Source organism: Marmota monax, unplaced genomic scaffold (genome assembly GCF_021218885.2).
Source record: "Marmota monax isolate L192 unplaced genomic scaffold, Marmota_monax_Labrador192_F-V1.1 WCK01_AAM20220418_F8-fsc00069, whole genome shotgun sequence".
NCBI classification, from domain to species: domain Eukaryota; kingdom Metazoa; phylum Chordata; class Mammalia; order Rodentia; family Sciuridae; genus Marmota; species Marmota monax.
In genome coordinates this window covers 3,381,893-3,409,046 of record NW_026695243.1, presented here as the reverse complement: position 1 = coordinate 3,409,046, position 27,154 = coordinate 3,381,893, and the positions used below count along the sequence as shown (strand labels likewise).

The 27,154-nt window shown below is 46.6% G+C and overlaps 1 protein-coding gene across 1 annotated transcript in view; it reads left to right on the top strand.

The window, feature by feature from the left end:
- Nucleotides 1–8,163: 8,163 nt before the first annotated feature.
- Galnt12 (polypeptide N-acetylgalactosaminyltransferase 12) overlaps nt 8,164–27,154 on the top strand; it is a 31,312-nt gene continuing 12,321 nt past the window's right edge. Inside the window, exons 1-5 of the mRNA XM_046457411.2 lie at nt 8,164–8,569; nt 18,770–18,939; nt 22,427–22,616; nt 25,900–26,085; nt 26,935–27,052. Of these exons, the coding sequence (XP_046313367.1) occupies nt 8,187–8,569; nt 18,770–18,939; nt 22,427–22,616; nt 25,900–26,085; nt 26,935–27,052 (1,047 nt within the window). The 5' untranslated portion in view covers nt 8,164–8,186. The remainder of the gene's footprint in view (nt 8,570–18,769; nt 18,940–22,426; nt 22,617–25,899; nt 26,086–26,934; nt 27,053–27,154) is intronic.

Genomic DNA, 27,154 nt, shown 5'->3' with positions numbered 1-27,154 from the left:
ATGGTCTAGGTAAGAAAGAGAAGAAACAGATTGGAAAGATGGAACAGGTGGTCAACTCCTTGACCAGACTGAAGGAGGTCAAGAAGGCTCAGAAATAAATAATCTCTAAAGAATATTTACTTTCAAATTCCTTTCTTTTCTAATAAGGTAATGATGTTGCAAAGAATTCTGATGTTGTACAAATATAGAATGCAAGCTCCTTGCGATGAATGCTTTTGGGTGCTGGTCACCACTGCCTTCCCACAATCCAGCACACTGTCCACCAAATAGTAGGCGATCAATAAAAAAAAAAAATGGTGAAAAAGTAAAGAAATTGAATGAACATGAAAGGACCACAGAATCTCATTCTTCAGAAATAAATATAATACAATTAATGGTTCCACAAATATTCCTTTAGATATTACCTTTTGCGAAAGTGGGATCATACTATCCATTGAGCTCCAACTTGCTTTTCCGTATTTACTGTGTCTTAAACACATTTGTATGTTAACACCTTGCCATAGGCCATGCTTGTTAATGTCACTGTGTTATATGTTATGGTATGGATGTGCAATGCTTTATAATTCCTAATGTTGGACATTTAGGTTGTTTCCAACTGCTGGCTTTCTTTTTTCTTTCTTTCTTTCTTTTTTTTCCCCCATACTGGGAATTTTTATTCCTTTATTTTGAGATAGCATCTTGCAAGTTGTCCTGGCTGCCCTGGAACTTGCAGTCATCTTGCCTCAGCCTCCTGAGTAGCTGGGATTGCTGGACACATGTGCCACTGTATCCAGCTCCAATTATTAGCTTTTATATATAATACTCCAATAAAACTTCCTTGTGTGTATCTCTTGAGCACTTGTGAGTCTATTTTTGTTGGATAATTTCCTAGTTGTGGAATTGCAGAATCAAAAGGATATTAACATTACAGTCACTAGTATGGCAATATGTAAAAACGTGGATGTGTAACTGATGTGATTCTGCAATCTGTATACGGGGTAAAAATGGGAGTTCATAACCCACTTGAATCAAATGTATGAAATATGATATGTCAAGAGCTTTGTAATGTTTTGAACAACCAATAATAAAAAAAAGGATATTAACATTAACATTTCTAGTAAATAACCTTTCCAAAAGGTTATGTCAGTTTACATTTCCACTGAGAGAGTATGAGAGTATGTTTATTTACCTCCTAGCCAATACCGGAATTAATAGCCTCTTAAGTCTTTGCCAATCTGATAGATGAAGAAAGATTGCAGAAGAAGTTTAATTTGCATACGTTTTAAGCAGGGAGCTTAAGCATATTTTCATACTTTTATAACTGTTTATATCCATTTGGAGAGGAACAATCTATTTAAATCCTTTGGCCATTTTTATTTCTGTTTGTTCTTTTCATTTCTGTAGTGATTCACATGCTGGGTAAATGTTATCTGCAAATATCTTTTTCTGATTTGCCTTTTGACTTTGTATTATTTTTGAAGCCTTATAGAATGAAAAACATTTTAATAGTCAAATGTATAAATCATTTCCATAGTGGCCTCTGATTTCTTTTATCTGATACTTTTATTGCTGGATTTCTCTCCCTCCCTGTTTCTTTTTCTTTCTTTCACTTCATGTCTCCGAGCCTGTATTCCTTGCAAAGTTGACATTAGGGTGAGATGAGTCTAGCAATTTGCAACACCCAATGGTGCTCAATAACAAACAGCACGTATCTACTACTTGGGGCTTTAACCTATGTCTTGTAAGACCTAATTCCATTGTTCTTTTCTCTGCCAGGAGCCTCTATGGGGAAGCATTGCAACTTGGCATCTTCATGAATTGTAATCTTTGTCTGTTTTCTAATCTGACCACAGATCTTAAATGTGTTGGGTGTCTGAACAGAGGTCAGGGGCACAGATCCAGGCCTTTTGCAGCACACCTGCCTTCTAGCACCACCTGGGAAGAAGTAGGCAGGCCCCTGGGCACTGTGGTGGAACCACGTCACAGGAGACTGATAGCAGCACAGGGTTGTCCTTCTCCCCATGGCTCACCCAAGCCCCACACCCCTCCAGAGCCGGGGGCTGGGGGGGTGTCTCTGGAGTAAAGAGGTCTGCAGGCTGTCTCTGACCTCCACCTGAGCCACCAAGTTGCCAGAGGCCCTTCCCCACCCTGTATCTCAAACTCCCCATCTGTAAAACTAGGAAACTGGGCCAGAGTTGTGTTTCTGGAACTTTTTTGGCTTGTGATCCTCTTGAGAAGAATGGATTCAAAGGTTTGGACCCGCTTCCCCCTGGTAAAACAAACAGAAAATACAGCCTTCACCAGTTCTCCCCAGGAAGCCCCAGCAGAGGGAGTGCCAGACTAACCCAAGATATCATCTCAGCTCTAGGAGGCTACTGGAGCCTGCAGGGCTTTCTCAGTTTCCCTAAACCCATCAACTAGACAATAAACCCTTTCAACACCTTGTAATTCTTCACCCATTACAACTCTAGGAAGTTATCTTTTTGATGTGTGATTACTCCATTAGGCTCAGCACCACGGTGTCAAAAACAGATCTTGTGTCCAGGATTCTTGCCTTGACCTAACTTTAGCCAGGCTCTTCTGAGCTCTCTTCTCAACTGCAGCCTCTAACATTCGCTCATGTCCAGACTTAAGCAAACACCAGCATAGTTTCTAATAGCACAAGGGTGCTATCTATAAGGTGACCTGAGATCCCTGAAGCATCCACAGAGCACAGGGGTCCCTGAAGAGTGCACTGTGGTAGCCAGACTGACCCCAGGCCTTTGGCTTCCCTTTCTTAGAGCATAGTCTAAAAAGGGCTTCTGACTGTGAACCCTCCCTCTATTTCTTTGAGATGACTATGTATTTCTTACATTTCGCACAAGGACCTGGAAGCCATTCATTTAAAAGGAATCATCAGAGGGGATGGGCCTCTCCCTCCCAGCTCTGGGAGAATGGAATCTTGACTTTGATGATGTCAGCTAACAGACACAGCTGACCTAATTAGCATGCGCACAGACCAAGCCTTTGTAATTATTCACTTCCCTGACTCTGCTGGGTCCCTGTTCTCCCCGTCTTTTCCTTCAGCCCCTTTTGAAACACTCAGCCACCTCCCCACAAACAAAGCTGGGGTCAATGCACCCTGACCCTCCACCCTGCCGCAATAGTATACTATTGACTAAATCTGTCCTTCACACTTTAACTAGCATCTGACTTTGTTTCTCTTTGACACTTGCTTCTTAGAGCATGCCTGGTCCTGCGGCATGGCGCTGAGAGCACAGTAGATGCTCAGTATTTCCTGACGGGAGAAAATACTTCCTTTGTTCCAGTTCCCTTTGCTGCGTAACAAACCATCCCAAGGCATCATGCTGTAAAACAACCACTGTCTTCTGCCTTTGGACTCTGTGGGCCAGGGATTTGAATAGGGCATCTTTCTTCTCTGTTCCATGCTGCCTGGGGCCACAGTTGAGATTACCTGAAGGTTAGGCAAAGTGGGAGTGGCTTCAGGTGTCTCAGAGTCTTGGTCTACCACAGTCTACTGATTGAATAGTTAGAGGCTTGCCTATTCCAAAGAGGAAGGATTAAAGAATTTGCAGCTTAGTTTCACAATTGCCCCACTATCAGAGCCAGGTCTGGGGGTACTTCTCTTGCAATTAGTCCTTTGTATGAGTCAGGATTCAAACTGGCTACATAGGATGGAAAACACAAAGACGGTGACTTAAATGAATAGACATTTACGTCTCTTTCATATAAATGCAGCAGGAAAGGAGAGTCAGGACTGGTCCAGGGTCCACAGGGTTAAGTATCTATTTCACCATTCTCTCAGTGGATGACTTTTACTTCATGATCCAAGTCTTCAAATCCACTATCTGGCCAGGAAAAGAAAGGATAAAGAAGTGTCCTTTAAAGACACTATCATAGGCTTCCACCCCTTGCATTATTGGCAGGGGATATAGTCAAAGACCCCCCCAGTGGATGCCTGAAATCTCGGACAGTACTGAACATTATATATACTGTATTTTATCTGTGATAAAGTTTAACTTATAAGTTAAATTTATAAATAGATCAAGAGATTAGCAATGAATAATAGTAAATTAAGAAAATTATTGCGATATACTATAATAAAAGTTATGAGTCATCTCTCTTCCCAAATATCTTATTGTACTGCAGGTCTTAGTAACCTTAGCACATGGTTTCTTATCTTTCCTGATTCAGTTGAGAACTTTCACGTGTTTACTTAAAGGAAGCACTTTACAGCATCTCATTGATTGTCACCTTACACTTTGGGGCCATTATTAAGTAAAATAAGGCTTCCTAGAACACTAGCACTGTGAAATCTCAACAGTTGGTGTGATAACCAAGAGGGTTAGGTTACTAGGTGACAGGTGATATATACGGCATGGACACTTTGGACAAAAAGATGATTCATGTTCCAGGCAGAACAGATTGGGGCAGTGGGGGATTTCACCATGCTACTCAGAGGACATGCAACTTGAAATTTATGAGTTTGTTTATTTCTGGAATCTTTCATGTAATATTTTTAGAAGGTGGTTGACCATGGGTAATCGAGACTGCAGGAACCAAAACAGACAATGAATCAGGGTAAAGGGACTACTGTACTCAGGAGTCCCACTTGACACCACCACTAGTGGCCCATCAGTGGCACATTTAGTCACATGGCCATTCCTGGCTGCTAGGGAAGCTGGGAAATCTAGTCTTTATTCTACCAAGAGAAACAAATTAAAAAATTAAAACTTCTAAGTGGGTGTGGTGGCGTATACCTGCAGTGCCAGATACTTGGGAGGCCAAGGTGGGAGGATCTCTTGAGCCCAGGAGTTTGAGGTCATCCTGGGCAACATAGTGAGACCCTGTCATGAAGGAGAAAGAAAGGAAGGAAAGAAGGAAGGATGGACTGAAGTAAGGAAGGGAGGATGGGTTGTACTGTTAAGAAAGAAGAGAAAGGATATTGGCAGATATTTGGCAGTTTCTGTCATATCTTTTTTTTTTAAAGAGAGAATCTTTTTTTTTTTTTGTAGATGGACACAACACAATGCCTTTATTTGTATGTGGTGCTGAGAATCGAACCCAGGTCCCGCCTGTGCTAGGCAAGTGCTCTACCGATGAGCCACAATCCCAGCCTTCTGTCATATCTTTTTACTCCTTGCTATTTCCTGTTCTTCTACCCTCAAGCCATGGCTTTGGACAACACTTTTTTTTTTTTGTTTTTTAATTACCAGTTCCTTGTACCCGTTCCCAGGGAGGAGGATATGCAGTCTGTAAGGAAGCTCAAAGTACCTGGCTTCAGGGAGGGAAACTGGAGCCCCACCCAGTCAGCTTACTTTTTGTTTGTGGGATGGTCCCCTGGGCTTCTTCAGAGATCTTGAAAACTCCCTGATTAGATAATGACTAGATAACCAGGCTCCTTGGGGAATTGTGTTTGTTGTCTTTGGGGAGTAGCCAGACCCTGCACTTCACCAGGCTGTGCCCTTCCTTCCTCAGATACTCCCAGTGAACTCCGACCCACACCTAAGGAGGTCAGGGGTGAGACAGCAGGCAGTCCTTACTTAAAGGAAGCACTTTACAGCATCTCATTGACTATCCCAATTGTCACCTTACACTTTGGGGCCATTATTAAGTAAAATAAGGGCACGCACTGTGACTCTGTACCAAGCTCTGGGATCTCGAAGCTCATATTCTAAATCTTTTCATTCATTCTGCTTATGAGGGCAGGGTGTGGATTCAACACTGTTCAATGTATCAAATGCCTTAACGAAGCGTGATGGTAGTGAGGGCTGAATTGTGCCCACCCCCCATGACATTTTGAAGTCCTAATTTCCAGTAACTATGAATGTGACCTTATTTGGAATTAGAGTCTTTCCAGATAGAATCAAGTTAAAATGAGGTCCTCAGAGTAGGCCCTCATCCAATATGACTCTTCTAGAAGAGTAAAAGGGACACTGTTGTGAGCAGCGCTATTAATAATTATTTGAAGGTAGATTGTCTTTAAATGCAAACATATATTCGATCACATCAATCATCAAATGTAAATGATTAATGCAAAAAGTGTTGGGTGTGCGGGAGCACCCCAACTAGTATTCAGTGCACACTAATTAAACACTATAAGCAAATCACACAATCCTAGGGCAACCACGAGCCCCAAAATATCTCTGATGCCACGTGACTTCTCTTAGCCAAAGAGCACACGGTGTCCTTGTCTGGTGGTTCTCTCCAGCTGATGGCTGGATGTCAGGGAATGGTGGAGTCAGACCAGGGCAGAACAGCAAGGTGGCCAGTCTCTTGGATGTCCTTGGAGCAAAAACTCTTCAATGTGGCAGGACCAGCAATTTAAATACACTTCCAAGTTGGTGGTATACGCTGGTGACTGGTTACACCTAGTGAAAGTCAATGTCTATTGGTTATGTCCAGTGAGGTGATGTAATTGCAACTGGGCATGCATGTTCTTTGCACATGTCCATAGAGCTGTGCTCCTTATCAATTGTAACCAGTCATTGCTAAGCTCAGGGTAAAGGGACTATTGTACTCAGGAGTCCCACTTGACACCACTATGGCTAGTGCCTCTTGCAGCTCCTCATCAATTGCAAACACCACATGACTAAGCAGTTCAATGGCTGCTGTTCCTTATGGCTGGCAACTTAGTGAGTCTTAGCATGTCCCAGCATGTCTATGGCAGATGCTCCTTACAGATACCCAGACAGAAATGCCCTGGAAGAAAGCTGTGTCACTGTGGAGGCAGAGACTGGGCCTGTGGAGCCACAGCCAAGGAATGCTAAGCCTTGCTGGCAGCACCAGAAACTGAGAAAGCTATTGAACAGCTCTCCCCTGAGGCCTTCAAGGAAGTAGTGCCCTGGTGACATCTCAAGCTCAGATATCCAGCTTCCAGAACCGCAGGAGAGCAGATTTCTGCTGTTTTAAGGAATCATTTATGTATGTTATGACAGCGGTAGGAAACAAGAGATGTCAACTTGTATAGGCTCTAACCCCAACTATTCAATCAAACTTCATCTGTGCGTTGCAGTGAAGGTATTCTGTGGATGTGATTAACATCTGTAATCAGTTGACTTTAACTGATGGAGATTATCTGGATGGGCCTGACTCACTCTGCTGGAAAACCTAAGAGCAGAAGACAGGCTGACCTGGAAAAAAAAATCTGCGTGTGGACTGCAGTCTCAGCTGATGCTTGAGTTCTGTCTGTCCTTGCTGAGGACCTGCGGGTGGATTTCAGATTCGCCTAACCAACCCCCCACAGTTGTGTGGTTCCTTGTAATTAATCTCTTAATATACCTCCCACTGGTTGTGTTTCTCCAGCAGAACCCTGACTAACACAAGGGGATGATGCACTCTAGAAATATGTTTGCCTAAAAGGCTGGTCGTGCATGGCTCAGTGGGAAGGGCATTTCAAGCAGAGGAAACAGCATGTATCAAGGCTTAGAGTAGCAAAGCCTGGCTTCCCTCCTTACCTGGGGATGGGAGGTAAATGCTGCAGTGTTTATCTAGCCTCATTCTTTTATTTTGCCCCTAAGAGGAAGTCGCATCCCTCATCCCAGTCGTGGCCTGGTTATTCCAGCACCCTTGGAGCTCCCTCTTTCCCTCCCCCCAAAAAACTTTCAGCCAAGACCTGGGGTACTTATCACTAATGGATGCCCTGGGTGTGTGTGTGCAATTTATGTGTTTTTCTGAAGGTATAATTTGCTCCTTTGATCAGTTTCTTGGAGGTGTCCCGTTAAGTGAAGGATAAGATACACAGCTTTGGACAAATAGGAGCCCTTCGAGGGGTTTATTTCCAGGGCCCCAAAACAGTATGGTATTGGGCTGGCCCTGTGGGAGTCAGCGAGACAGCCTCACTGCGCCTCAAGTGTCCTCCTCATCTGTAAAATGGAGTTGACAATCAGGACGACCCTCTTAAATGAATAGTGTAAAGAGCAGATGAGATAAGGGCAGTAAAATCTTCAGCGCTTTGCGATTCAGGAGAGCAAAGCTAGGTCTTCTTCGCGACCACCCTAATTACGCACCCCAGCGGGAGAAGGAAGCACAAGTCCGCCCACGTGGGGGCCCATTCAGGTGGGGGTGCAGCATTGGCTGCCGCCGGGAAGGGGCGGTGCGCAGGTGGGGCGGGCCGGGGGCGGGGCGGCTCGCGGTTCCGGGATCCGGGTCCGGCCTCCGGCCGCCGGCTCCGGGCGCGCCGACCGCTGGCCGCAGCTGGCGGGCGCATGTTGGGGCGCGCAGCGCGGCGGCGCTGCCCGCGGGGGCTGCGGCGCGGCCGGGAGGCGCTGCTGGCCGTGCTGGCGTTGCTAGCATTGGCCGGGCTGGTCTGGGAACTGCAGGAACGACGTGGGCCCATGGCTGGAGCCGGGGCCAGGGACACCCAGCTGGGACCCCAGCGCATCCCGCGCACGGGGCGGCGCGAACCGGTGCTGCCGCGGCCGCCGGTGCCTGATGACGCTCTGGGCGCGCGGGGCGAGGCGGTGCGGTTGCAGCTGGAGGGCGAAGAGCTGCGGCTGCAGGAGGAGAGCGTGCGGCTGCACCAGATCAACACCTACCTCAGCGACCGCATCTCGCTGCACCGCCGCCTGCCCGAGCGCTGGAACCCGCTGTGAGTCCAGCGGGCCGCGGATGCGGAACCTGGGAAGTAGCTGCGGGAACCGGCGCGCGTCCTATCGAGTCGTCCTAGACGGAAGGCAGTGGAAGGAGTCAGATGGGGTGCGGTTAGGCGGGAAATTGAAAGACACGGACGTGGGAAAGTCTCAGAAATTGACGAGTCTGTTATTAGCTGGTGCCTTGGCTCCCTGATCCTGGAAAGTTGTCATTCTGCTCTGCAAAGGGTGGGGATCGGGGTTAAGCGGACAGGTTTAAGGTGAGTACAGCTCGGCCCCGAAGGAGGGCCGCACCTCTGCACACGTAGCCGCTCCTGGGGCAAGCCTGGCTCCATTCATTCCTGTGGGTCTCACCCACAAGAATCTGGAGAGAGGAATACGGCAGGGGAGGTGAAAGTGGTTGAAAGACGGAGTCTGAAAGCCTCCTTCCCTCTCCTTGGGAGTGAGTTGGACTCCTGAGCTTCGGGTGTAGGCAGGTGGAAAGGAGCGCTTGATGGGAAGGGCATCTTTGGCCTTGGTCCAACCCTTGCTTGATCTTGTGGGTGGTGCGGTGTGGCCAGGTGATCAGAGGCCTAGTTCCTGTTGGAGCCGCTGAACCAGCTAGTTATGCCCCTTTGTAAATGGGGGAGGGAGGCACGAGAACACGCAGGAGGAAAGCCAGGGGGCTACCGCCACTTGGTCTCTGTACTTTGAGTAGTCAAGGATCTTCCAGTTCCCACTTGACCCTCCTCCTTTCAGACTTTATTGAAAGAGGACCCTGGAGGTTTCCTGTTGGAGCCAGAGGGGGCAGTCTGGAAAACAGGCAGAGAGGGTAGGTGACCCTCTTAGCTGGAAGATGGGGTAACTAGCCCTGGGGGACTGTGATCCTAAGGCCCTCTTGGCACTGTGCTGACCTCAGGCAGTTTTGATGGGCTTGAATTTCATGTCCTCCCTGTTTTTCAGAATCTGCTCACACCTAGCCCCCTGCTTCTGCTGGAGTCATTTTTTTTTTTTTTTTTTTTTTTTTACTGTTGATTTTGTTGTTGTTTTTGAGTAAAAGCCCTTGGACTTGATAGCTGCTCCCCTCCTTTGGCAAAGCTGCTTAATACATGCTTAGCTCCTTGAAACCCCAAAGGTGCTCACAGAAACCAGGTCAAGGGGAAACTTTTGGGTCACACCTAGGGTTTAACCCTGGCACCTGTGAGATAAAATCCTGGCTTCTTTTGCTTACCAGCTCTGTGATCTTAGACAAGTTATTTAGGCTCTCGGAGCCTCAGTTTCCCCATCTGCAAAAGAGGAAACTCATTAAAGTCAGTATCCACACACTGAACATAAAAGTGGGCAGAAAGAACATAACCTTGAACTTAATAAGATTAACATCTGGGAACACACTGTGTACTCATTCATAATTTTTTCCTCCTTTCCGTATTGCTTAGAACATACTCAGGAGGTTGCTTTTGAGAATTATCCGGAAACTGATCATAAAGTTTTTCTTGTCTGGGTCTAACTTCCTTTACTGTTTAAGGTTGGTTGTGAATGTGGATGACCTGTGGGGCTTATGGTGTCCTGTCTCCGTGGTGATGCAGCTGCCCTGTGTGTTCAGGATTGGCGAATAGATCCTGCTGTTGTATTGACCCTGGGAAGTTAATCCAAACCCAGCATGATGGGCGTGTGAGTGTCCCTGCCTGTAATTCCTGCTGCAGAACCTGTTTCCTTATTCTCACCTAGCCTTGAGTTGTCTGAGTCTCAGCAGGGCCAGACTTTGAGGCAGTTTCTGAGTGGTCACTAGGTTCAGGGCCTTGAATAAAGTCTCACTTTTATTATATAGTAATTCCTCACTTATTCTCAGGGGTAGGTTTCCAGATCCTCAGTAAATGCCTGGAACTGAGGATAATAATGAACCTATATAAGAAGCACTGTGATACCCAAGAACTGTAATGGAGATGGCTGCTAAGTGACTAATGGGTGGGTAGTATATACAATGTGGATGCACTGGAGAAAGAGATGATTCATGTTCCGGGTGGAATGGGTTTTCATCATGGTACTCAGAAGGGCATGCATGCAGTTGGAAACATGAATTGCTTATTTCTGGTATTTTTCATTTAATATGTTTGGACTGTGGTTGACTGGCTAACTGAAAATGAGACCACAGATAAGAGTAGACTCCAGTCAATGAAATAATGAGAAGCTACTCAGAGTGTTGCTATTAAGCCTGAGAAACTAGCATGGCAGATTATTAGTTAACAGTGCAGGGGTGAGATCCTTGGATGTCAGAGGAGAGAGGGTCCTAAGGGAACATCCAGTCAAACCAAAGGAAAAGCCATACCCCTAAGGTCACAAAGCAGGTCCAAGATAGAGCTGGCCTACAATCCAGATCTTTTGTCCATTTTCCCCTTTTTGGGTGAGGACAATTGTTTATCTGTTTAATTATAATGTCAATATTTGCTCTAGATATTTTAGTATACATAAAGAAACAAAAAGAAAAAAAAATCATCAATCAATTCACAATTCAGTGTGTCTGCCCACTTGGATGGGGCCAGACCAAGAAAGAGATATCTTGGAGGTTGGCTATACTTCTGTAAGACCCATGTAGAATCTGATCATTCACATGCCTTTGGATTAGAGCACAGTTTTATTTCTATCTGTCACAGTACTGACTTGAGAGGATAATGATGGACTCCTTGAATGATCATGTAGTAAATACGGGGTTTGTACCGCTGTCACAAATATCCTCTCATTTGATCCTAGTGAGGAGGGGGAACTTGTGCTCTGAAATGATAGCAAGCCAAAGTGGATGTCTGATAGCTGGGGGAACTTTTTAAAGACATTGATGCCAGGAAACTTGACTGGAACAATTAAATCAGAATTTAGGCTGCATGTGATGTGCAGCGAGGTCGAAAGCTGCTGATATAGTGTCTGTGGATTTCTGACTCGGAAGATTCAGGGTGGTGCTTTGGCTGGTGTGGGCAACACGAAAGTTAGAGGGAGCAGGGATTAATAATAAGTCAAGTGCCACTGAAACTAGTGGTTACAACCCCGTCACTCAGGAAGTAGGCCACAAGCAAGGGATTATAAATGATGTTGTACCTAAATTTAAAACATTTTTAGTTTTCATAAAATACAGGAGCATTGAGATGATCACTGAGATAGTGCCATTGCCCATAGCACTCTGACCCATGTAGCCAAAGAACAAGTGGAGAGGCAGTGGGCCCGTAGCTGTGCATTTCACCCTGTGCATCTCCAGGAGCACAATGTATGTGAACACCAGTGTTCTCTTCTGTGCACCATTGGCCAGGAACGCATGTAATTGCTTTGTGGTTCTTGACTGCTTGCTCTGATTTTAAACTTGTTAATGTTACAACTGTGGATGTGTGCCTGAGATCAGGGATTGAGATTTGGGATGACAGAGTCTCAGAGTCGCTCTACATAGATCATTCAGCAAAACCAAGGGTCCTGCTGGAATCAGCAGGAGGGACTTGGACAGGATTTCTCTTTCTGCAGAGAGTTAGCCTGCTTGTCTGTTCTCCTAACAAAATTATCTTTGTAAAACATCTCACATGGTATGGATGTTACTTTTGCTTCCCCCATGAGGATGTAAACCGCAGGGTGTTTTGTTAATTCTTAGTAGACGCATCCCGTGATGTCAGAGCAGCTTGCTTTCTCTGAGTCAGTACCTTAGATCCACAGAACCGGTTCAGTTTTGGTCAGCGTTTTCATTATAACTTTTCCCTTCCCTGTTCTTCCCCTCTATCCATCTACTTGAGGAGTGTTTTTGAAAAAAATGTTGCTCCACTTTGTGTTGTCATTAAAAACAAAAAAAAAAAGTTCTAGACTGACAGTCTTTGACTTTTAACTAGATATTTACATCCATTTATATTTATTGTGCTTACAGATATCTTCGGATGCCAACTTAGTTTATGCTATTTGTTATGCTCTTCTTAATGTCTTTCTCTCTCGTTTTCCTTGTCCCTTTTTGAGTTGATGGGGCTTCCCCCCATCTCATTCCATTTTCTTCACTACTAATTTAGCAGTTCTATTATCTATTTCTGATCTTTTGCCTAATATCCTCTATTCACTTTTAAAAAAATCGGATAAGTCACTGTCAACCAAAAGAATCCTGACTAATATATAGGATAATATATATTAGTCAGGATTCTTTTGGTTGACAGTGACTAAACACCCAATTAAATATAAAGAAAAGAATACTAGCTTCTAGCCCAGAAAAAGACAAGGGTCAGAGGCAGGTTTATGTTATGCTGTGCCTTGGATTCAAGGATACAAATGCTCTCAGCTGGAAAATATTGATTGAACAGGTTTGAGGTAGGAGTGTGTGTGTGTGTTTGTGTGTGTGTGTGTGTGTGTGTGTGTGTGCGCGCGCGTGCGCAAGATCATGCACTGGTGTCTGTCCAGCCTACTGAAACCACATAGACTGAGAGTCAGGAGGCCGGATTCCTGAAAGAAATCAAGGTGCAGCGTCATGAAGAAAGGAGAAAGGATTCAGGGTAGGTAAAAATGCACTGTTAGCCCTCTCCGGCCTGTTCTGCAGAGGAGGTGAGTTTTTGTTATTTTTCTGGAAGACAGTTATGTGTTAACCTTAATGTAAAGGTAAATGATCTGGAGACACAGTAATACCAGAGACAGTGACAGAATGGCTTATGATTTCACATGGAATTCAGCTCCGAGCTTCCTCTTGTCTCAAGGCAAAAGCAGAACCCTCGCGCGATGCCTGGCTGTCCCTGTCTCATGGAAGGATGCACAGCTTTTTACAAAAATGCAGCTTCTATCAGTAGGGAAACAGAAAAAGTGTTTTCCTTCTGAAAGCAATTTTGGAGACATTTGTAATGGTGAGTGGCTTTAGGGGATGTTTTGCTTTTACTTATTTATTTATTTACTTATTTGTGTTTTGGTAGTGGGGGTTGAACCTGGGGCCTTGGGCATGCTTGGCTGGCACTCAACCCTGAGCCACATCCGCAGCCTCTCAGGAGATGTTTTAGAGAAAGACCCAGAAGCTACACCAGGCCAAGGAAAAAGGAGAGAGCAGAGTATTAAATTACTGCTCAATGAAGGCATTTGACAAAAAATGACTTAGCTTTTAAAAAATAAACTTTCTGTATGATTATAAAAACAGTGCATGTTTATTGTAGAACAACTTTAGAATGCAGAAAAAGAAAAGAATTAAGTAAGAACCAGTGGTCATCCCACTTTTCAGAAATCACCATTGATGACATTTTGGCCTTGGTCTTTCTACTGTTTATTGTTTTTATGTGAGTGCACACACATGCACCCATTGTTTATAGAATGGGCTATTTACAGACCTGCACCCTGATTTTTTTTTAAGTGCTTGAGCAATTTTAATTTTTTCGTTGTAGATGGACTCAATGCTTTTTATTTTATTTTATTTTTTATATTGATTTTTTAGTTTTCGGCGGACACAACATCTTTGTTTGTATGTGGTGCTGAGGATCGAACCCGGGCCGCACGCATGCCAGGCGAGCACGCTACCGCTTGAGCCACATCCCCAGCCCCAATGCTTTACATTTTATTTATTTATGTGGTGCTGAGGACCTAACCCAGTGCCTCACATGTGCAAGGCAGGCACTCCACTTCTGAGCTACAACCCCAGCACCCCCTACTCTTTTGATTTAACATAATGTCATAATTTTCTTTTTTGTGGGGAGGAGGACCAGGGATTGAACTCAGGAGCACTTGACCACAGAGTCACATCCCCAGCCCTATTTTCTATTTTATTTAGAGACAGGGTCTCACTGAGTTGTTTAGCTCCTTGCTTTGGCAGAGGCTGTCTTTGAACTCGTGATCCTCCTACCTCAGCCTCCCAAGCTGCTGGGATTACAGGTATATGCCACTGCACCTGGTGATCATTTTCTTTTATCATTAAATCATCTCTGAAAAAGTCATTAAAAACATTCTGTAGTTGTAGATGGACAGAATGCCTTTATTTTATTTGCTTTTTATTTTTATGTAGTGCTGAGGATTGAACCCAGTGCCTCATGCATGCTAGGTAAGCGCTGTGGCACTAAGCTACAGCCCTAGCCCTGAAAAAGTCATTTTTGATGGATGTATAGCATTTCTTCATGCAGCCCTTTCTCTGCTTCTTTCCTGCTGAACACTGAGACTGCTTACAGCTTTTTGCTATTATAAATCATGTTATAAAGAATTTTTTTTTAAAAAACAATGAACCTACTCAGGTATCAGATTATTTCCTTAGGCAAGACATTCTAAAATATAGTAATACCAGATCCAAGAGAAGAGGAACATTTTGTAGGTCTGGGTATGTACTGCCAAGTTGGCACCCAACCTGTTTATGATTTGGGTGACACAGAGTCCAACGAGACATTCTAGGATGGTGGCATTACATCTTTGATTTTCAGTAAGCAATAAAAACCAAACAAAAAACTGAAGAGAGCTGACGTACAGTTCTGACTTTTATTTGTCCAAGCTGAGAAGAAATAAATTTTAATCCAAAAGAGTAAAGATGCAATATCAGACTAAAGGACAGTTCTTGACATTGAATAAACTTTACTTGAAGAACCTCACTTCACTATCCTTCTTTTCACCCATTTCTCTTTGAACCCGAGCATATTCAAAACTAAGTTGTTTTTTTTTTAAGAATCTATATTATTTTTTTAATATTTATTTTTTAGTTGTAGTTGGACATGATATCTTTATTTTATTTATTTTTATGTGGTGCTGAGGATCGAACCCAGGGCCTCGCACATGCTAGGCGAGCGCTGTGCCACTGAGCCACAACCCCAACCCTCAAAACTAAGTTTTATCTGTATCTTTTTTATAAAGATTAGAGAACATCCTTAGATTTCACAAAAAAAATTTTTTTTCCATGCAATGTATTAAGCAGCTTTTCATTGCTGTAACAAATAACCTGACATAAATAAACTTACAAAAAGAAAAGGTTTATTTTGGCTCACAGTTTAGTCCAAGATTGATTGGCTCCATTGCTTCAGGCCTGTGGTGGCACATGTGGCAGAGCAAACTCCTTACCTCATGACTGGGAATGAGAGATGAAGAGACTGGGCCCCACAATCTTCTTTGAGAGTGCTGTCTCAGTGACCCAAAACCTTCCATTAGGCCCCAGCTCTTAAAGGCTCCATCACCTCTCAGATAGCACCAAGCTAGGGATGAAGCCTTTAACACATGGGCCTTTGGAGGACAGTCTAGATCCAGACTATAGCAGTAAGCAATTAATTCACTCCAGGGCGCCTTGTGTGCTGCACCTCAGCACTACACAGATATTCCGTGCATCTTACCGAGTACCCAGGGTCTTAATAATCCAGATATACTTGTTAACGTTTTTGAACTTCCACACGTTTTCCACTTGCTATAACGTGTGTGGAGGAGGGGAGTGTTTTGGTAGATTCAGGAAAGAATGAGATTAAGGAGAGCTTTGTAAGGACCACTGAGGTTGAGGTACCGAGCTATAGGCCAGAATTGACTTAGAGCTTGGGTATGCTTTCTGCAGTGCTCCAACTTTTTTCTTTATTTTTATATTAAGCTTTTAATTTTGAAAAATTCATTATTGGAAAAATTGACAAGAGTAGCACAATGAAGTCCCGCAAATTCTTCACCTAGATTCACTTATCATTGTTATAATTTTTCTCTTCCAACATGTCTACTAACATACTGTACTCATTTGGGCGTAAGTTGCAAAGATGATAACCCTCACTTATTATTTCTTTGGCATGTCTTTTCCAGGAACAAGGACAATCTCTCATGATACTATGATGTAGTTGTCAAAGTCAGGAAAGTTATATAATATTAGGTTTCAAATTTTTTTCTTTGAGGTCTTGGGGATTGATCCCAGGACCTTGTGCAAGCTAGTAAGCCTTCTACCACTGAGCTGTATTCCCAGCCCTCTTTATTTTATTTTGAGACAGGGTCTTGCTAAGCTGCTGAGACTGGCCTTTAACTTGCTATCCTTCTGCCTCAGCCTCCTGAGTTATTGGAATTAATCTGACCCAGAGGTTCCAACTTTTATAGCAGCTTTTTTTTTCAAAGTGAGAATCAGGTGTGACCCCGATGTTATTATGTCTCTTTGGTCTCCTTTAGACTGAAACAGTTCCTCAGCCTTTGTCTCTTATGGCATTGAGAATTTTAAAGAGAATAGATAGCACCATTGATTTATTAAATGTCTCAGTTTGAGTCTCTTCGATAGTTTCTTGTGTTTTATTTAAAGGTGTGTATTATCACAAAGCTTAATGACTTAAAACAACAATAAGCAGTTATTATCCCACATAGTTTCCATGGGCCAGGGATTTAGACTGGGTGGAACCGGCTTGGAGTCTCTTAGGAGGTCACAGCCAAATGGGGCCTGCGTCTTTTATCATCTGAAGGCTTGACTGGGACCACAGGTTCTGCCTACTCACATGGCTGGAAAGTTTGTCCTGGGTATTGGCAGGAAGCCCTGGTTCCATGCCCATCAATTCCTCCACTTAGCTGCCTGAGTGTCCTCACAACATGGCAGCTGGCTTTCCCCAGAATGAATGGAACATTCTACTGAAGGAACAAGAAGGAAACATTGATATCTTCTGACCCACTCCTGGAAGTCACATGTCTCTGCTGCCTTCTTGTGTGATGGTTTTAAACATGTCTCCAGATTCTTTTTTTTTTTTTTTAAGAGAGAAAGAGAGAGTTTTTCAATGTTTATTTTTTAGTTTTCGGCGGACACATCATCTTTGTTTGTATGTGGTGCTGAGGATTGAACCCGGGCCGCACGCATGCCAGGCGAGCGCGCTACTGCTTGAGCCACATCCCCAGCCCCGAAGATTCTTCAGTGTCCTTCCTTCCAAAAGATGGAGCTGAATTCTTCTCCCCTTGAGTAGGGACCAGACTTCCCCTATGTGGAGCACAAAGCCTTCCTCTGCGTCCACGCTATTTAATGCTTCTATGGTGTTCGAGGACCTAGCTCCCTCTGGCTAGGTGCCCTCTGCCTTCATGACACCAGAATGTAATGTCCCCCTGAAGGTAAGCTCCATGAGAGCTGGGACCTTGTCACACTGACATGGTAGGTGATGGGAAAGTACTTGGTGACCAACTGATTCAGATACAGGTCCCCTGGTGCAGTGCTTGGCACGTAGCACAGTCAGCAGACGTTAGCGTCACACCTTATCCCCTTTAGCTCTGCCTCTCCTCTCCTGTCCTCAGCTTGTCCAGTGAGGTCTTGCCTTAGCTTCCCAGGTAGCCTGGCTCACCTTCAGCATTGATCCCCTTCTCTTCTCGATACCTTGCTGATCCTTCCGCCAACCCCCATATTTTAAACCCTGGTTCTTCTGGTGACCCATGGTGTCTCCCTATCTTGCCAACAGGCACTTCCGGCTGGTAATTGCCAACACTGCCCTTGGCCAGTCCGTGGCACTGGGAGTTTGTTGTCTGTCATTCTGAGAGTTGTGTCAATCAGGGAACCTTCAATGCAGAGTGACAGCAGAGGCTACCCCACAAAGAAGGAGCTTATTGGTTCCCATGACTGCCCATCAGGGTGCAGTGGGAGGGCTTGGACCCTGGGGAGGTAGTTGGGCCCTCTGCAGAGCCCTTCTCGGGATGTTCGTGTGTTCTGACCACGATTCTCATTTGTGCACATGTGACACGTGGTCACTGCTGGGGGCTGGCGAAGGTAGGGAGGGGCACAGCATGCAAGCAGGAATACTGTGAGCTGCACATGGAGCGGAGAGGAGCTGGGTGCTGATGGAGCACAGGGCCCAGCATCTGCCCCAGACAGGGACAGGGTTCCCAGAGAACAGGGCGGGGCTGCTCTTGAAGGACAGGGAGTTTGCCAGGTAGAGAGGAAGGAAAGGGAATTCCAGGCCAAGGGTACAGGCTGAGCAAAGGCCTGGCAGTGGGATTGGAGCAGCGTGGACAGATAGGAGAGCTGTGGGGTCGGGGGAGAAATGACAGTCTGGTTCCCTTCTGATTCTGCCTGGTTTGTATGTTGCTCAGATCTGCAAATTGCTTTCCAACTTGAAAACAGTATCCCACAGGCCAAGGTTGCTGGGTGTCATGGTGAGAAGCTTTCTTAGGATCTCCTGGGATTCCTCGTGGCTCGTGGTGGGCTGTGGGTGATCCTCCAGATTATTTCCCATTCCCCAGAGGGAAGCCCAGAGACATGTCCTGTGTCCCCTGAATAACCGCATTCCCCAAACCAGCCTGGGCTGGGCTCTTGATTCCTGAAGTTGGATATTTTTTCTTTGCAGATGCAAAGAGAAGACATATGATTATGAAAACTTGCCCAGGACATCCGTTGTCATAGCGTTTTATAATGAAGCCTGGTCAACACTCCTTCGGACAGTTTACAGTGTCCTCGAGACATCCCCGGACATCCTGCTAGAAGAAGTTATCCTGGTGGATGACTACAGTGATCGAGGTAAGCCCCCACGTGGGCTTCCGGAAGGGTCTGGCCTGCTGTGGCAGTGGTGGCGGTGAGAGTGTGACGAAGGAGGGGTGGATAGGCTTCCTGCGTCCCCTGTGCCTATTGAAGACCTCAGAGAGCAGGCCTGGACCAGAAATAGCTAGAACAGGAGCAGCTGGAGTGAGCATGGCAGGTGACATGGGAGGAGAGGTTGCAGGAGGGTAGGCCACATCAGGTAGGGCCTTGGAGGTCACCCGAAGGCATTCAAACTTAAAGTTGAGCCCAGCAGGGGAGCCACCAGTGGGTTTTAGGGGGACAGGAAGGCCCAGGTCAGTCTGAGGAGCCTGCTGTGTGGAGAATGGCCAATGGTGGGGGTGGATCCAGGCAACCAGAGAAACTGGGAGCAGGGAGGGGCTTCTGCGGGCCCCCGTGCAGCACCAGCCTTGACTTGGCAGGGACTCTTGGGTGACTAGCTGCAATGAAAGCAGCTGAGCATAATCGTGGGGAAATGTCAAGGCTTCAGCAAAGGTAGAATCCTGGGCTTAGAGGTTTGAGCCTGTTTCAAGCCACACTGCCCTCCCTGGACCCCCCCATGAGGGTTAGCAGTCCCTGCTTGTTGGTATGGGCCCTGGCAGGTGCTGTGTCTAGCCCGTCTGACTTCAGAGCTGGCATATATATGTTCTAATTGGCATGTGTGTTGGGCTGTCATCACAGAGACTCAAAATAACAGTGATTCACACAAGGTAGAAATAGCTCTCCCTCGCACACCCCAAATCTGATGCAGTCTAGGATGGGGTTCAGGCTTGGTGCTGCTCCAGGTTCCCACCTTCTCCTTGGCTCCTCACCCCTACTCACTCTGCTCAGCCCCTGGGGTCTGAAGGGGCAGAGGGAACACCCTCTCTCTCAGCGCACTGCCTGGAAGTTCCCCCCATGTCCCATGGAGCAGAATGTGGCTGCCTGGCCACATGGAGCTGCAAGGGAGGCTGGGAAATGCCACCTTTATCCTGCTGGTCATGTACTCAGCTAAAAGTCATGGGAAGAAGCCTTAGGGGACAAGCCGCGGTGTCCATGCCAGACAGGAGTCTAGTAGGCGCTGAGTTCCGGGCTGCTAGGTCTGAGGTGACCTTTGCTTTGATCCAGCCATGGCACCTGTGTGTGTCTACCACACCTAACTCAGGGAGCTGTGGTGAAGAATAAACAAGGTCATGTGAAGGACAGAACCTCATGTACCCACTAGCACACAGTAGGTGCTCATGTAGCAGCCCCCACACAGTAGGTACTCACCTCCATTTCCTTTGTCTTTTCCTCTGGGATTGTTTCATGTCTACCTGTGTAGACACTGGTGCTGGGCCACACTGTGAGGGCTTGAATCCCTCTTCAGATCCTAGTGACCACCTGATGTTGAGCGATGATCTTCCTGGTGTCCACCTTGGCCCCACCTTAGCTTCAGCCCCTATAAAAGGGGAATAATCCTACCTTCCTACCTCCTAGGGTCATTGGGAGGATTAAAAGAGATAAGGCGGGTCATGTGTTGGGTCAATGCCTGGCTCTTGTTAAATGACAACTTCTAATTTGATGAAATATTATGAAAATTGTAAAGTGAAAAAAAAATCCTACCATTTCTAACAGCAATAGCAGATTATTTTATTTATTTTTTATACCTTATTTTATTTATTCATTTTTATGTGGTGCTGAGGATCCAACCCAGGGCTTTGCACAAGCTAGGCAAGCCCTCTACCGCTGAGCCACAACCTCAGCCCCCACATTATTTTATTTTTACAGGACTAAATAGCTGCTCAGTGGCAACAGCATGGTGTGGTTCACGCTCCCTCCACACAGCTGTTGTACTCGGGGAGGGCGGCCAGGGGACTTTTAGAGCCACTGCCCTGGAGGAGTTAAGCAGCTGCCTCGACCCTGTTTCTGCAGCGACCCTGTTTCTGCAGTGTCAGGAGGAGCCTGCCGCAGGGCCCCCGCCTCTTCCAGACACTGGAGACTGGCTCAGGCAGAGGTGAGCTCAGCGCGGACGCAGCCCACCGAGAGTGCTGGGCAACTGTGCCTGTGCGCATGCGTCCGCTGGCCCCTTAATCACTTTGCTTGCAAATCACTCCCTCATTCCTGCCATCGGCTTATTTGCATCATATTTAGGATTTAAAAATAAAACCAACCAATGAATTTTTTTAAGTGTCAAGGATATTTGGAGAAACATTTTCATAAATTACGAAGCAACCTAGAACAGTTTTCTCCTTGGCAGATGGTGGAGGACCTGGGGCCAAAGCCCACGTGGATGGGGAAGTGCTCTCATTTTTCCTTTGTCTGCGTGGGTTCCCACCCGCCCCACCTGACCCACTGAGGGTTGTGAATCAGCCTCTAGTCCCAGAGTCCTGTCTGTAGATTTAGGAGACCCCGGGGGCCAGCACTACCTGGGGGCGTGTCCTTTCAATGGTTTGCCTTTTCTGCAAATGGGCATGAGCATATCTTTTGACAAGTTTTTGACTTTTAATAAAGATGAGAAATTGCAGGAGAGAGTTCTGGGAGGCAGTGTTAAGCCTGTGGCATCTGAAACACATTCCCTGGGTTCAAATTATGGCTCCTTGGCTTGCTTGCTATGTGACCTTTGGCAAGTTGCATAGCCACTCTGACCCCAATGTCTTCCTCTATGGGATGGGGAGAGTACTAGTATTTACCTCATAGGATTGTTAAAGGGTCAGATGAATTATTGATGAATCACTTGGGAGAGCATAGCATAGCAGCTCTCTTTAATGCTAGCTGCCATTACTCCTGCTCCTGCTATATAAACTGTAAAGTGCTCCTCAGAAAAATTTTAGTAATATAATTACTGTTTTAATAACAAAAAATCATGTGTCTTTGTCAGCTTTTAGTCACTATAACAAAATACCTGACACAGGCTACTAATGAAGAAGAGATTACTTTAGTTCACCGTGCTGGAGGTTCAAGGGCATGGTACAGGGTTGGACCCAGTTCTTGACTTCATATCATGGCAAGATGGTCTTGTCAATAGCACATACAGAAGCAGGTGACTGTACCTCCAATTAGTAGCAGAGAGAGAGGCTGGGGTCCCACCAGTTCCTCTGGGGGCGGTATCCAGTGACTTAGTAAGGACTTCCCATTGGGGACCCCCTTCCAAAAGTCCCACCACCCCAGGGACCAAGCTTTAATCACAGTGCTCCCTTGGGGACACAGTGGTTCTTGTGTGTTTTTATTTTTTGATGTTCACAAGTCAAGCTGTGAAGTTCCTTTCCGTACAGTTTTATTGAGCTATGCTCGGGGACCAGGCCATTCACCCCTTCAGAGCAGAGCATTTGACAGGCTGTGTGTCCTTGGCCGTGCAAATGGTGCTGCGGAACCTCCCTGCCCTGACCTCCCCAGCCTTCAGAACCTCCCACCCCTGGTTCTGGGCGAGTCGAGGGCATCCCATAGCAAAGCAGAGCAGGGAGGCCCCGAGGGGGTCCCAGTGACCCTTGCTGCTCTGCTTCCCTCTCAGAGCACCTGAAGGAGCGCTTGGCCCAGGAGCTGTCGGGCCTGCCCAGGGTGCGCCTGATCCGCGCCACCAAGAGAGAGGGCCTCGTGCGAGCCCGGCTGCTGGGGGCGTCTGTGGCCAAGGGCGAAGTATTGACCTTCCTGGACTGTCACTGCGAGTGCCACGAGGGGTGGCTGGAGCCACTGCTGCAGAGGTGCGTGAGCTGCCCACACGGGGAGGGGTGTGGCCGCAGGCGACATGGGGACAGGCTCCGCTTAGGGGCCTCCAGCAAGTTCCCCGTAAGAGGGGCACAGTTAGACGGTGAAATGCCCGTAAGAGGGGCACAGTTAGACGGTGAAATGCCCGGGAACTGCGGGAACACACCTGCTGGTGGAAGGTCCTGCACGGTTTGCTTTTATCGTTCCTTCCCATCCAGGTTTATCGTAGGTGACCCAGGAAATATCATCAAGCAACAACTTTTAAAAAATTATCATTACACAGAATCACAATTTCCAGAGAACATATATTTTAACATTTTATGTATTTATTTTTATTTGATGTTGAGGATCAAACCCAGCGCCTGTGCCAGGCGAGTGCTCTACCTCTGAGCCATAACTCAGCCCCTTGACATATTTTTTTCAGGCAAGACTCACTTCCCCATTATCCCAGTGAGCGTGATGCCTAGGGCCATTGAAACCCAAAGACACCCAACAAGTGTTTTCTGACTTTTTTTTTTTGCAGTGCTGGGGATTGAAGCCAAGGTCTCATGCATTCTAGGCAAGTGGTCTGTCACAGAACTGCAGCTCCAAGCCCCCCAAAAAGGTTTTTTTATGTTCATTTATTTTAAAATCAGAAGGAAAAAATTAAGTATTATAAGTATATAATAATGAGTCTAGCCTGGATTATATTTGTCTTTATGCCAATGTAGCAGTAAAAGATCCTTTTTTTTTTTGAGTCAAGTTCTCACTAAGTTGCCAAGGCTGGCCTCAAAATCTTGATCCTCCTGCCTCAGCCTTCTGAGTAGCTGGCATTACAGGCATGTACCATCATGCCTAGATCTACAACATAAACACACATAGACACATATATGCATATATATATATATGGAGGAAGGGAATCATATAAACCATTGTGCATCCCTGTCATCAAGGTCTTTCCTCCTGCTGCCCCACAGCCTCAGGCCCCTTTGTCCCCCGACCCCCACCACCCCTGCCTCCAGTTTCTCTGTAGGTCCTCTCTGTTCTGCGTCACAGAAGGCAGGAGCTGGGCTGAACAACAGGAGCTCCCCTGGGAGGCAGGGGAAGGTGTGGGGGGTCTGTCTGATCCCCCTTGTGTGAGTCAGGGTAACTTGCAGCTGAACATCCTCCCACCCACAGCCTCCAGCAGCTGGTTGACCATGTTAATCTGCTAGTGTCTCGAGTTCCTTTCCAGGTGAGATCAAGTGCTGCTCTGCTATTTTTTGTTGTCCTGGCTCCTTGTCCCTTGGGGTATCATCGTTGTCTCTTTCTCCTCCTCCCCTCTAGGAGCTTCACCAGTAGAGATTCAGGGCTTCTCAGACAGAGTCTGGGGCTGTTTATGCAGTGGTGTCTGAACCTGGACTGGTGGCTTCCTCACTGTGCGCACAGGGGGCTACCTCCAGACGTCTGGAGTCGAGGTCTGAGAGGCCACTCTTCCTTTTTAGCTAATGTGCTGATGCCACCTCAGAGCCCTCTGCAGCCCACCCTCCCCACAGCCAAGGCCTTGCTCTGTCTACACCTGTGGGTGAGGGGATTGTCCACCCTGTGTGTCCACTGGGAATACCCTAGGAACTGTGAACACCGGGCCCTGTGGTACAACATCTGGATCTGTACCACAGTACTCTTAGGAGCATGACTTAGCTTTTGGATGTTTCCAGGGACTCTGGTGTACAACAGAGCTGAGGCACATTGAGCTGTATAGACTGTGGCCCCGGTGACCCCAGCTGGGAGCCCTCACCTTTTCTTTCAGTGGCTTTTGGGGAAGGAGTTTTTGATTGTCATGTCCACCAGGGAGCGCTTCTGGTATTTTGGGTACTAAGATGCCAACTATCCTGCCTTGCATAGGTCAGGATGGTTCTGCCCAGGTGCTGGGCACATCCCTGTGGGACACACACACACTCTCCCCGTGAGTCAGAGTCCTGTGCTCCTGTGCTGGCCACCAGCCCCCTGTCAGGCTCCCGATCACTACAGACCAGCTGCCTGTGGTTCCAGTAGCTTGATTGCAATCATGAGTTTCCGGCTTTGCAAAGCCAGGCAGTATCTCAGAACCTGCCCAGCAGATCTGCTGTGGGCCCGCTCAACCCTTCTACCAATATCGTTGATTTATTTGAAGAAGTGGGTTCGGGTGGATCCCCAGTCTCCAGCATCCTCAGTTTGGTGGCCTCACGGGTCTTATCAAACTGTCCTGAATGGTTCAGGCTCCCCTAAAATTGTAAACCTTACTCACTGCAGTACTTAAAATCCCCCTCTGTCTGGCTTTCTGGTGTTGGGCTAGAGCCCTTCTAGATCAAGGCTGGTTGGTCTCTGTGACTCCCAGGACTTTGAGGTCTCAAACTTGAGATAATAGCCCCAAAATTGTAACCCAAAGAAATCTAGTCTTCACTCGCGGTCCTGTCTCGGTTCATCTTTGCTGTGTGGTATCAACCAGATGCCAAGAAACCAGAGTGTGTGGGCATACTGAGGATGGTTTGTGATAGTGTTTGTGGAGACCGTGTGACACACTCACACAGCAGGAAACACACACAGGCTGATACCCGCAACAGGAAATTACAGCATTTTTTACTCTGTATGTAATATTTCCCAACAACAACTTTTAAAAGAAAAGAATAGTAGTTCCATTTTTTTTTTTTTTTTTGCCAGGCATCTTACAGACCATCCCTCAGGGAATCCTCACCTGAGCCCTGTGCTGTCACTTCACTTTACCAATGAGGTAACAGGCTCTAAGAGGTTAGGTAACTTGGCTCATGTCACCCAGCAAATAAGAAGCAGGATTAAAATTTATAATCTAATTGCAAAGATGACTCTTCAGTCCGGGTGCCTCTCTTTTAGTTGTAGAAGGACACAATACCTTTATTTATTTCTTATGTGGTGCTGAGGATCGAACCCAGGGCCTCACACGTGTAAGGTGCATGCTCTACCACTGAGCCACAGCCCCAGCCCCTCATCTTTGATTTTTACATGTCTTGATTTTCAATAGAGGGATTCAAGTTTAGCCAGAATGTCCACAGATAGAATCAGGGAATTATTAAAGTGATGGGACTTTTCCTATGAAAGTCTCCTCCTGGCCTCTTCAGGGCCCCCCTGTGGTGATCACCTGTGGGGCTCTTATATGGCTGTAGGCCCCTGAATAAGGGAAGCAGGACTTTCTCACACAGGTGTCCTCCTTCCTGTGAGAAAGATGAGAATTCATTCTTGAACTTGATAATTGTCCTTGGGCCACCTGCCAGCAGAGGAGAGATGAGATGTCCTGGGTGTTTGCAGGATCCATGAGAAGGAGTCTGCAGTGGTGTGCCCCGTGATTGACGTGATCGACTGGAACACCTTCGAGTACTTGGGCAACTCCGGGGAGCCCCAGATTGGTGGCTTCGACTGGCGGCTGGTGTTCACGTGGCACGTGGTTCCTGAGAGGGAGAGGATGCAGATGCAGTCCCCGATCGATGTCATCAGGTCAGGGCCTGCCTGCTGGGGGAGTGTTCCTCATTGCCTGTGGCTGAGGTGTCAGTGAAGGTCCTGGTTAGGGCCACTTAGCTGTTGGCTTCCCTCGTGGCTCCCTACTTATTCCTAGGGCATTTATTTTATTAAATATCTTTGTCATACAAATAGATTGTATATTGGTGTATTTTAATTAATTAATTTAATTTTAATATTGGTGATAAAATATGTGCAACTTAAAATTTGCCTCTTTTTTTTTTTTTTTTTGCACCAGGGGTCAGGGTCAAGTCCAGGGCCTCACACATGCTAAGCCAGCACTTGTTCCTCAGCCCTTGTTCTCTGTGATTTTGAGAGGTCTAGAGGGCTGGGGGTGTGGCTCAGTGGTACGTGCTCAGTGGCAATGCCTAGCATGTGCAAGACCCTGAGTTTGAGCCCCAGCACTAGGTGTATGCATGCATCAATCATCAGTCAATCAAAGTGCCAGGGTTTCTCCCGCAATTGGGCCTGCTCATGCTCTTCTTGGCCGGCTCCCCTGGTCCCAGAGACTTAACATCCTCCAGGAAACCCAGCCCTGTCCTCCCTACCCCCTGCCCTCTTTGTGTCCCCCATGGTCCTGGCTGACCTTAGCTAACACGTGTGTCACAGCCAGAGGACTTCTTTGTTGGGATGTCCATGAGCTTCCTCCAGACAGGAATGATGAGATGCATCTGTGCCTTCAGACCCAGCTTGGAGCTGGGCACAGAGTGTGAGCTCAGGGTTGACATGGATGAATGGATGGAAGGGCTCAAGGCGGGAAGGCAGTTCCACCAGCTATAATGGTTTCCTGCTGCTTACGTTGAAATATGGCTATCCCTCTTTTTCTAGGTCTCCAACGATGGCTGGTGGGCTGTTTGCTGTGAGTAAGAAATATTTTGAATATCTGGGGTCTTATGATACAGGAATGGAAGTCTGGGGAGGAGAAAACCTCGAATTTTCTTTTAGGGTAAGTATTCCAGTCTTCTTTGTGGACTTGTTCTGAACCTGGTCTCCCCTGCCCACTCCCACCTGGATTTGTTACGAGAGCCAGAGGGACGGCTCCGTGTTG